Source organism: Chlamydotis macqueenii, chromosome 2 (genome assembly GCF_036417535.1).
Source record: "Chlamydotis macqueenii isolate bChlMac1 chromosome 2, bChlMac1.mat, whole genome shotgun sequence".
NCBI lineage: Eukaryota > Metazoa > Chordata > Aves > Otidiformes > Otididae > Chlamydotis > Chlamydotis macqueenii.
The window spans coordinates 59,825,581-59,838,165 of NC_141557.1; the positions used below are offsets into that span (position 1 = coordinate 59,825,581).

Here is a 12,585-nt window from a genome sequence, read left to right on the forward strand (position 1 = left end):
AAGGAAAATCTGCAAAGAGGGAGCTGTTCCTAGCAGGCAGAAGCAGCAGCAGGAAGGAAGGAAGGATACAGAACTGCAGATAATGCCGGGACAAGTCTAAATAGGGGAGTGAAGGTCTATCAGCTTGCTTCACAGGACTTGCCCTAGCACCACACTGGTAGTCTACTACAGATCACAGCTGGGTATTACCCTTCGTAGCTAAACTTCAAGTGTATGACAAAAGGAGATCACATCCGATACAGCCACACTGATGCGATTTCAGTATTTCTTCTGGTTGGACAGACTTTTCCCGAGGTTGTGCTGACTGGTGGTACTGTGCTGAGACTTTTCTCTTCTACTTCAAACTCTGTATGTCTTTCCCTTACATCCTCACAGTTTTCTTTCAGTGTCTTCTTTCTTTGTTAGCTTAGCTAAGCCCTCATTTTGCAAGAAGTGGTGGTTTGGGTATATTTTACATGTTTGGTTGGTTTTTTGGGGGTTTTTGTTTGTTTTGTTTTGGTTTGTTTTTTGTTTTTTGTTTTTTTTTTTTTAAGAATAACATCCTTTTGGTTATTATAACATAGCTCACTATATTTTAAAGTTCTTGCAAGTTACAATTACCATTTTTATTTTGTATTCATTTCACATTGCAAGCTCTTTGGGTAGGGAACATCTACTATTACATCAATAGCAGTGTCAGACACAATGGAGCAAAACACCTGTCTGGCCCTTAGGTACCAAAAGGAAAACCAGACTTACATTTCAGTAGTCTTAAAATTAAAGGAGAAATAATTTTTTTTTTTAATTTTCTTCAATCCTGTGCATTTTGGTTAGCACTTGAATTTTAATGAATAAACATAATAAAAAAATTATATTAAGGATTTTCAAAGTTTATACTTCTTGGAGTTCTAAGTATGTCATATAGCAACACTAAGAGAATATGGGACAAGTCTTATTCCCTGGCTAATAATATGGTGCTATCTGCACCTATTAACCTCACTTTCTATGCAGATTTACTTATTATAACTGGTCCAAAATACTAGTGAACATATGTAGTCAAAAATCACCAGCACAGATGACTTAGAAAACTATTCTTGCCTTTCAGTGAAGGTTTGCACTCTGAAGATTACCAAAAAAAAAAAAAAAAAAAAAAAAAAATCACTATTTCACAGAATCACAGAATAGTTTGGGTTGGAAGGGACCTTTAAAGGTCATCTTAGTCCCAACTCCGCTGCAAGGAGCAGGGGCATCTTCACCAGATCAGGTTGCCCTGTCCAACCTGGCCTTGAATGTTTCCAGGGATGAGGCATCAACCATCTCTCTGGGCAACCTGTTCCAGTGTTCCACCACCCTCACTGTAAAAGTTTTTCCTAATATCTAATCTAAATCTAAAATCCTACTTAAATAGGATTTTTTAGTTACTCCTTCTTTCATAAAAGCTTGATACCAATTTCTACTTCAGCTGAATGGTGTGCTGGCTCCCCACCACACACAACAGATTTAGGTAAACAAGATTCTCTATGCAATTGTCTTCTCAAAGCTTTACTGTTAGACTTCATGTAAGTGCCAAATTTCTTACAAGCATTTGAAGGAACCCATACAAGTTAGAAACCCACAGAGGCAGCCTTGTCTAAGTAACTGAGGTTGAGGGGAGGATACAAACCCAAAGACTGTCAGCATTACAGCACACTAATAAATAGATTACATTCCTGTTAAGAGTGGCTCACTCTAGAAAAAAGGATACCAAAACATATTTATGAATTACGACACGCTGACCCTTTGTAAGAATGCAGTTCCAACATAACGGAAAGGAGTGCAATCTTGATGTAAATTACTGTAATGCACACCAAACTGCTTTTCTTTTTTCTCTGGCTGGTATTCAGCAAATGTAACATATACCATATTTTTGAACAATTTTTCACAGAAGCTGGTCTCTCAGCCCAAGATAATAAGAATCTACTAGCATACCAAACCCTTAAAAGCTTTCTGTGGATAGACTCCTTAAGACATTTCATTAGCAATTAGTATGAACATAGTTTTGTTGGTTTTGTGGGGGTTTTTGATCTTTTGGTTTTTTTTGTTGGTTGGCTTTTTTTTTTTTTCATTTTGTTTGTTTGTGTTTGGGTTTTGTTGGGTTTTTTTTGGTAAGGACTATCCTACAACTTTAAAAGTAAAATGCCACTTGCTTACTAGTTCCCACCTGAGACGTTTTGGTTTCTATGGGAAAAGTATAGACTGCATGGATAAGGTCACCCGAACAAAACAAAGATTGCCATCATCAACAAAACATTCAGAATGCTAACAACTCAAATGGATCGACAATTAAATATGGCAGTCACAACAACAAAGACATTAGCTTAGCCACTCTTGTAACAGAGGCCAGTGTCAACAGAAGGGAGAGACCCTAGCAAGAAAGGAACTGGAGACATACAGTGTGCGTATTAATTGCGGTGAAGGATAGAAGACAACATGAAGTAAGCTGCCAACACTGACCAATTGACAGGAGGTTTGATTAGCACAATCAATATTACATTCATTAGCTTGAAACTCTCAAAAACTGCTAGGAAGCACTGCAAGTTCCCCTGATTAGTGCACAAAGCTTAGTGAAGCTGGAATGAGTACCACAGTAAAGGTGGACTAATTTATCAATCTGCCCTATAATCTATCTCAACCAGAAACAAAAGGCGAGATTCTGGTCTCATGCACCAGGAAGCAAAAGACAGGAAAAGACAGAACCTTGAGAAAGGACTTGCAACTGAAAGTTCCAGGATAAAAAAAAAGCAAACTGGAAACTCAGGGGCAGATTTCCAAGCAAGCAGGTGGATTTGTACATCTGGTTGCTGACATCTGCAGGATAGCCAGCTTAGAAAACAAGTGTTATCAGAAGCATTGTGCCAGAAGCTGTCAAAAATCTTGTTCTTTTCTGCTAACAACCTATTAGATTTTGCTAGTGGTTTTAGGAGGCACTACTATCAGCTAATCAGGCAGTAGAGATGCACTCTTTGGAAGAAGCTACACACACTAGCATTTCTTTCTCTGCACAGGGATACCCTGCTACCTGAAATAGCACTGAAAATTAAAAATACATGTCAATTATGTCAATATATGTAGTTTAGTCTTTGCAGGGTTTGATCTTCTGCGATCACTCAAACAAAGACTTCTTTTCAGTCTCCTAAATCACATCTAATCCAAGGCCTCCCTCTCACTCTAAGACTCAGCCCTCCATCCAGATGGCACATTAGAATATCTGCACTTTTTGCCTGATAACAACGAGACTTTAAATCCCTAAGAAAAGGCACCCTGAACTCTAGGCAGAACCACATAAACTATTCAAACATACGCAGTGAACAGTAGTCCAGCAGAAGGTAGAGACAGGAGGAGGGAAATGAGGAAAAAAAAAAAATTACTTTCAAATAAAGTTTACTAAGTAAATTCACATTCGACTAGGGGATAAGGGAGGGGAAGAAAACAAAAATAGTCAAGAAGCAGCATTACATGGCTCTACAATCAATAACAGATACTTATCATTCCAGAGGAAGGAGTGCTGACTAGTTAAAGCAAATACAATTCATCTCCCAGCAATGGAAGAAAATATACACATGTGAGAAAGAACAGTACTGAAGTACTCTCTCTCCATCATACACTTAACGCTTTTCTGAATTCTTTTTTAGTTTAGATTTTTCTATTGGCTTCTACACAAAATACTTCTCCAGCAAAGCAGAGTCTTAAACTGACAGGTTAAGCTCTGATATGTAGGACAGGCTCTGACGCTTACTGGCTCTCCTATCACTGACCAGCCTTATTATGGCTATCTAATAGAAATCATATTGGAAGGAGGGAGAGAATATCTTCTACTGTTCAAGAAGGGTGTAGTTTTGCCAGCTAGTTGCTCAGCATGCCCATATGGGTACACCAAGATGACATGGGAAATAGGCAAAGTCTTGTAAAAGTTTGCTATCAAATCAGTTAGAAGAGGCCATTAAAAGCAGACTTCTGCTGCTTTTCTCTTCAGTGAATGCTGCTTTTGCTCAAAGACTATCACATGTATACATTGAAAACCTGCAGACAAGTAAGTCCCCTGCAATGGAAGAACGCAAACAGCACAGAAGGGCCTTCTCGGCTCCAGGACTGGATTTAGTCTAGGAGTGAGTAAACTCAACTCAAAGACACTTAAGAAATAAATAGAGAAAGACTTCCAGATGGTTTTCCCAATTCGTAGTTGTGCGACATAAGGGTGCTCAGATTACTGTAGTACGTAGACGGGCCAAAATAGTTTTCCTTTTTTAAAAAAATACAGCATACAAAAAAATGGAGACAGCTTGACTGCCACATATTGTGAAATCAAATTAAAGAATTATCTCCTTCCTTCAATGCGAGTTAAAAAATTAAAAGGCATTTCAAAACTAAATTGCTAGCACAAAATAATATCAAGAAACCCCACATAATGGTACATGCTTTTATTTATTGGGGCGGGTGGGTTAGCAGGAAGGGAATCAACATACAACCACCCTCACAAAATATCATCAATCTGGTAATCACGCAATCCATTTCAGCTTCAAAAATATATTTGAGCCTTTCAGTTGCACTTTTCAAATAGGTGTAGTGGCACTATTTTAATAGCAATTTGCATGAATCTGAACGCAAGCTAATTCCTAACCACATATTCCAAACACACACTATGGCTAGTAACTCCAGATATAAACAGCCAAGCCCACCAAATGCCCAAAAACTTGAAAACTGTACCAAAAGCATTAAAAGAATAGTTTTTGCTCAAAACAGAATCTCTTCCAGATGCTTACTGAATCTTTTCCTACCTCATATCAGCTGCCACTATGTGACAAAGTAGAAACATTCTACTCCACGTCAACAGCAGCTTTGAGCCAGTATTAGGAATTTCACTAAGCCTGGAAATAATAAATACACTTAGACAAGCTAAGACAGAAGCAAGAAGAATTGATGGAAGAAGAACTAGAAGAATGAACTTGGGGGAAAATAAGGAGAGTTAAGGGAAGAAATAGGAAATTTTATGGAAAAAAAAAAGTGTACTTATTGCTTGCGGAAATAAATGTTCCTGCTAATTTTCAGTCAGCTTTTTGTCTTATCCTATGTTCTTATCCTTGGAAACAAAAATAATCAACGCAGAGTTGCATTTTTCAAAGCTCAAGATTCTCAGAGAAAAATGCATTTCACCAACACACAGTAGCCACCAAGTTTACAATTTCAACAGATATTGTTTCAGATGGTCTTTGTGGTTCTAGCAAAAGGCTTGATTTTGTTCTTCATTGCAGCTTCATTTTAAATAATAACTTGTTAACCTTGTTCTTCAAAGTTCTAGTTGATAATCAAACTGGGGTGCTACAAAATAAATAGTCTCTCAAAGAAAAAAAAAAGGCAATTCTACTAGTCTGCTACAACACTTTTGCTTACTGATTATCTGACTCTTAATGGAAGATACTTCACCAGGAAAAAAAAAAAAGATTAGTTTTAGTTTACAAAATACCATATAACCATTACTGAATCCCATAACAATGCTGTAATTTTAACATTTATTGCTGCAAACAAATTCATACTACAATACCTTGCATGTTATAACCAGCTGTTTAGAGTCTTTCTAATCTAAACTTAGTTTGATTACTTGCAGCAATACACCTACAAGTATCTGCTAACAAGAATCCAGCTATTAAAGAGATTTTTTAAAAGGGGGAGGGCAAGAGAAGTGGAAGGGTTCTACTTGCCAATGTGGTTTCAGACAAAAGTACTACCAAAACACTGTTTTGTTTTTATTGCTGCAAATTTTGTTTTTGAAAGCCAAAGGAGAAGAGTTGCATGACTTTTCTTCCAAAATACTCTCCGTTCTGATCCCCTGTATCTCCAATTTATTGTTATGCTAAGGTTATTTAGTAATAGATTTACCTGTGTTTCCTTTTCTTCTTTCTGGGAGGAGTATCAACATCTTCAGCAGGAACTGGAGCAATAATACTAGATTCCTTTACTCTAAACTCATACACCTAACAAGAGATACCATAATACATCCACAATAAATCTCTCACTACTAGAACATTGCTCATTTTCTAACTTAGATTGATTTCCTCCAACCAACAACTTACAGATTATACCCAGTCATAGTCTCTTTTCAATACATTTAAAGCTGATTATTTCTGTCATTTAAGAATAGTCTAATTTAAACCTGTATACTCAATTTTAAAAGTTTTTAAATTAATTTTTATATAGTTGCAGCATGAATTCTGGATCATAGCATTCTTGGGAAAACCAAGGCAATTAATTTTCTTTTTAGTAATTAATGCTAGTATTTCTGTACTTCAGTTTTAAAAGTAAAATGCTATCATCCTTAGTAAGTAGCTTCCCTTCTTACCTGCCTGCATGTTTTGGTCCCAATCAGTCTGGCAATTGCACAGAAGTTGTCATAGTAGGTGCCAATAAGAACTCTAAACATTGAAGCTTCTGCACCACTCCATTCCACATTCTCCGGAGGCTCAACATTTGGCTTCATCTTTATCGGTGTTTGACACCTAGAATTTGCTTCTGCAACAAACAATTGAGAGTACGGGTAAATATGAGGCTACATTTCAAAAATTTACACAGTCCTTAAAAATGTCAAATTATTAACGGTACTTAAAAATATCCCAAGTTTTTGTTGTTGTTGTTGTTTTCTAATGTAAGTGCCACAACAAAACAGTACTTTTCACATAGCTCTTAAAAGAAGTTAAAAATTAGGTAACAGCAGCTATTGAAATTACACAATCTCACCTCTATGCATAAACTGAGACAATCTGGAAATTTTGTTATAGGGTTCCATTTGTTTGAACACATATTATTACTCTGTCTTTCCACTCAGTTCCATATATTCCAAATACGTGATTTCTAAGATTGCATGGCTCAACTTGGTTTTATTCTCTCAAACACTGCAGCTAATTCGATCAAGAAGCATTGACTAGTCTTACCAGAGGAACTGGATGTCTCATCTTTCTTTTCTTCTTCTTCTTTATCATTGTTTTCTCCTCCAGTTTCAGTTCCAGCTTCTCTATCACTATCTGTGTCTTTTGATTCCAATACATTTATTGTCGGTGTGCTGGGTCTGCTGGTGTTGTTTGGAAGTCTTCCCCTTCGGCGGCCACCTGGGCGCTTTGGTGGTGTCTTTATACGCTCAGCAGTCAAGGCAGCTGCAAACTCCTTTGCTCCTTCCTAAACACAAAACATGTACATTCTTTTACTGAAAAGTGTACATTCTTTTCACCTGTGGTCAGGGGTTGGGGGACAACACATTCTACTTGCATACTATATAACTTTGCATTATTAATCATATACACAAAATCCAGTTAAATGTATTCTAACCATGAACATAAATACTGTTGATGTCATCATGAAAAAAAAATCTACCTTTACAAAGAATTTATGTCAGTATTTCAGTTCCACTTTCATTTTGTCTGACAAGTGAAAAATAATTCACAGCAGTAAGTTTCCATTTTCCTACATGACAGAAAAAATTATAATTTCGTACAGAAAATACCCTTCAATACCCTACAAGAACTCTTCTTGTACATGGCACCTAAATAATATGCATTCTGCATTTTTTAAAAATGCAATCACTGGTAATTTGTTTTCTAGTGGAAAGTGGTATGACAATGCATAGCAAGTTTTTAGATTTAAAAACTATATGGTTTCTCATACTGAAAAATATAGGGAAAGTATGAGAGATATTTGAAATTATGTTAGTAAGGATTTCCCCTTACTAATTTCCATCCTTTTGTTTCTTAAAAGCAGAAATACTAGATGGAAACTGCCTTTGGCACACTAAAAAAGCCTTATAATTTTTAGTTGATACATAATTTACAAGAGCGCTAAGTCTGTAAAACCCACTATTAGGGGGTAATCTTTCTTCCCTACAAATATCTCACGCTACATCTAATAAATCTAAAAATCATTCCTACTTAGACTTTCATTTGATGACTGGAAGTTAACCCTTTTCTTTCGCACAATCCGAAGATAACATACTTGATTGCAAGTGGCCCACAAGTATATGCATTATCATAGATCCAGCATGTCTTTTCACTAAGTGCAGTTTGCTATACTGCAACTAGCACTGCTTTAGTGAATTCTAACATTTGAAATTATCTTACCAGATGTTGATAACAGTGTGGTCCACAAGGCTTATTATCTAATGCTGTTTCTGTATTCTTTCGTTTATAAGTATTAGGAGTTGCGTGGAATGCTGTTGAATCAAAATATCACATACATTAAATATCTAACTTCCAACAGTATCCAAAACACGAGGTTTACCAAGATTTTACCAAAACCAGAATTAAAAAGATAACAAATGGAAAAAACCCCACAAAATAAACCCCATCTAGTGACATTTGACAGTGACACTTAGATACACAGAGATAGCACACACGTAAGTTTTGCATATGCCCATTTACATCAGTGAAGACAATAATCACATTTGTTTCATCTATCAAAGATGACTTGCTGTATCTCCCTTCCCAACAAACAGAACAAACTTTACTTTCATTACCACGTTAAACGGAATTATTCAGGGCTTCTCCTAACTAATGTATAGTCATCGCTCAATGAGTAAGATTCATGTGTTTAAGTTCTATCTTTAAAAAAAAAAAATTCAACCCTCAAACTCTGGAAAGGTAATTGGCCCACTTTTAATTTTTGTTAGCAAGAATACCACATAAGCACTTTTACTCTATTAGTTTATCAGCACTCAAACTAAGCTGGCAGACTGATAAGAGTTTAGTTCCTGTATTTCATCTGCAGAGTAAAAATAAGTTACCATTGCACAGTCACTATGGATCGGAACAACCAAGTTAAGTCTGCAACTTGCAGAGGAGTGTCTGCTCACATATCTGACTGTCTCTGTATAGGTCTGTACAAGTTGCAGGACGGTGACTCAGAATGGAACATAACTGGGTACATTACAGATGCAACATGAGCACCTTTATAACAGAACTGCAGAGTTTCCTACTCGGTCCCTTTGCCAGAGCTTATCTCCACCAGCTCTCCCCTTGTGCAAGCCCTGTATCCCAGCAGGATGTTTTCAGAGACCGACTTACCTGGTTATGCTGGAAGTCTTCAGAACTGTTACGTATCCCTTACTTAACTGAAGCCTGAAAAATCTGCAGTTGGACTCTCACCAGAACTCATATACTCATGTTCCCAAAGTACACTAGGAGCTTTTTGAAATACTGTCCTTAGTTTTCTGCAATTCTGTTTTTTAAAAAAATTACTCCATGTTCATGGAAATATTTTTTCTTGTTTTAATATAGATAGATACCAGTAGGATATATATCAATAAATACTTTTTTCCCCCTAAATGAATGTGATAACAGTGGCAAACACAACTGTACGGAACAGAAATGGAGAATATACTTGAGGTTTTTTGTTTTATTTTGTGGAATTTTTTTGTTTGTTTTGGTTTGGGGTTTTTTAGGGTTGGTTTTTGTTTGTTTGTTTGGGTTTTTTTTAGGAAAAAAAAAGAATACTCAAGAATACTCAGTGGTAGCTGTTTATTTCCTAACAGTCCATGAAAGCCTATAAAAGATGCTCATCTGAAAAGACATTATTCTCAAGCTCTGTAGAAGCACTTACACTGCAGTTTTACCACTTACAGTTAAGTAATAACTTACAGTAACTTACAGTTAAGTTTTCCAACACTCAGTGAATAAAAAGTGCTAATGTTCAAACTGAAAGAAGAAATCGCTCCCTTCTTACCCATATTAGTCCATAAGGGCTGTTCCATGCCAATACCACACACATTTTTCTCCTTCAATAAGCCACCGCCATAGGCTTTCCTATTCATTTCCAGATTGTGCACAAAGCTTCTCTCTATAGTGGTCCACTATACTTTCGAGACTGAACTCCCCTTTTAAAGAATGTAGGCAGAGCTCACATATGTCTTCACAGACAAAGTTTTTAAAGGCAAATATTTCAGCGATCTGGTTTGCAGCACAACTCCACAAGCACTTGTTCTGGCACTAGTGGAGAGTGAACAGTTCTTAATGGAGTTGCTCTGATAAAACCACTCCATCTTGGAACCACAACTTCACACTCCCCTCCCATAATGGAAGGTGTGTTGGAAATCAAATCATAGATTCTAAAATTTTACTTTTGTATTAATGGCAGCACACATGAGAACCTCAGTGAAGCAATGTATTCTTCCAAGGCTTTCTTAAAACGGTACAAATGATATGAAAATATCATTAATTAAATATTGCATCACTTTCTTCAGAGAAATATGTTACATTTTATAAATCTGAAAACAAAAAAAAAGCTTCAGTTTCCCACATATGGTCATATAGACACAAAAAAAAATTATTTATAAGCAAGTAGAGGGATGTAATTTATGCACATAGTGCTAATAGCACTCTTTCCTCTCTTCCCCATATTACAGTTAAAAGCTTTTGGGTGGTATGTCACTTCTCATGTGTTTCACATATCCCTGAAGTGTTCCTACATTCTGTAGGTAAAAATATGTTAAATAACAAAGAAATATTACAATTTAATGCCAAGTTATTCCACCTTTTTCATCTTTTAAGAAACAATGAGATGGTGGGAGCTCCTCACACAAAAGCAGACGGGAAAAAGACCCACATTTTTCATTACTGTATCTTTAAATTTGCAAAGTACATCATTTAATTCATTCCTTTTTTTTCCACCCCCACATAACTATTTTGCCCTCTTTTCATACCGCAATAAAAATAATTTTCCAACAATGACAAAGAACAATAAAACATTTGCAAGTCATGATCCATATCAGACTGCTGCAATGTGCAGAAATCAAAAATATTCTTTTTACATGTCACTTGTAGATGCAAGCATCTCTCTCACAAGTTCATTTGTGTGAGGTCTTAAGAGTTTATTTAAAAGAAAAAATTGTTTTCCTTTAGACAATAAAGAAAAGTTTCATTTGTAAGGTAATGAAACAAATCAAGATTTGACTTTTTAAATCAGCAAGACCTCAAAAATACGCTCTGATACTTTAATATTAGTCATATCTTGTATTCCACTATTTCAAAAACACTCTACATAGTATAGTACTGACAACTAGTCAGAATCTACCACTGCTGTTGCAAGGCTTTTTACAAATAAAGGACCAACACAACAATAAAACTGTTTGTATAGCTGTTACTATAGCTGTGTGTGTGTATGTATGTGTGTGTGTGTGTGCACGCGCGTGTGTATGAATCTTGCAAATATCAATAGTATTTTTTTTCCAAAATCAAAGATAGCTTTGCAGAATTTCCTAAGTAACTAAACTCTGTATTTCTTCAATAATTTCCTGAAGAAGGTCATTCTAAACTGGCTTCACTAAGCATGTTTTCCATCTTTGAGATTTATTAACTGTCTCATCCTCAACAGGCTCAATTCTTGTATTTTTCATAATGTGAAAGTACACAGGCAGTAGTTTAGCCTGAAACGTACACTTGCTTCACAGTCAAGCTATTTGGGAAATTCTCCCTACCTGATATTTTTTCCTTCTTCTAAATTCTTTGTTAGTCCAGACATTTAGGCATAATTCCTTGCTGTCACCAAATGAAGTCGGTGCACAAGTTTTTTCAGTAATGTCATCACCTGCACATAAAGGGATTGCCAGGTTGTCAAGGGGACTTGACATGTTAAAAAAAATCTAATGATAACTATTCAAATATTTAACTCAAGTGTTCTAGAATAAAGACTTGAAACTACATAAAATAAGGCTAATCTTAAAAATTGAATCTAAGAGGGGGAATTACAAAATCAAAACCAGATCTAATAGAATTCCTGTATTTTTTTTTAATCCTCCATGTATTCTCTAGAAATTTGCACCTTTCCAAGTACAAATCTGATCACTGTAGCCCACCACATTACTAAGGTAATTCATCCAAAACATCACCTGCAGAAGCTAGGAAATCATTCTGTAGTGCTAGGTAATTGCATGAAGTAGAACATAGGTGCAACCGATCAGGGTGCTAGAAGAAACATTATCAGCTTCATTAGAACTTAATTTTTTTTTTATTGTTGCAGAGACACTGTAAATGGTTATTGGAAGACTGGAATAGCAAGAGTAGTCTTTTTTTGATGAGTTACTTATTTCCAGCATGAATCTGGTGGATTTTGACCAACAGTCTTAAAACTTCACAGGAAGTGAAGAGGTCATACACATGACTCTCTCAGTTTTTAACAACTCCTAGCTCCAGACAGACACACAAACAGATACACAGACAGAAAACAATCCTTTTTCTTTGGTGTTACTACAGACAAAAGCAGAAGGAAGCAATGCATCCAAAGCAGTGACCAGTCATTGTAGAGACGGGACTTGGGTATGTCTTCAGGAAATGGTGACTGATGCATCAGTTCACTACATTCAATGTCCAGTCTGGTGGCTCCACAGTGTGTAAATCAAGCTCAAGACATCTCTTTGCAATGATCAAGTGTCAAATATGTTTTTATCAGTGACAATGTATGTGCTGCATAAGACATCATGAGGAGCATTATCATAACCAGTAATTTCACACTCCATCTTGACACAAAAGCATGCCTTCAGAGTGCAAGTGTTATCCTTCCTTTCTTCTGCTATGGCTCTGAAAACCTGAAGAGATG

At 36.2% G+C, this 12,585-nt stretch overlaps 1 protein-coding gene across 2 annotated transcripts in view; it reads right to left on the minus strand.

The window, feature by feature from the left end:
- The window catches only part of EZH2 (enhancer of zeste 2 polycomb repressive complex 2 subunit), a 37,986-nt gene that overhangs the window by 5,982 nt on the left and 19,419 nt on the right, over positions 1-12,585 (minus strand). For both annotated transcript variants that reach the window (XM_086741743.1, XM_086741742.1), the window contains exons 9-12: positions 8,118-8,209; positions 6,942-7,182; positions 6,353-6,522; positions 5,893-5,987 (exon numbers count right to left, since the gene is read on the minus strand). In XM_086741743.1, the coding sequence (XP_086597869.1) occupies positions 5,893-5,987; positions 6,353-6,522; positions 6,942-7,182; positions 8,118-8,209 (598 nt within the window). The remainder of the gene's footprint in view (positions 1-5,892; positions 5,988-6,352; positions 6,523-6,941; positions 7,183-8,117; positions 8,210-12,585) is intronic.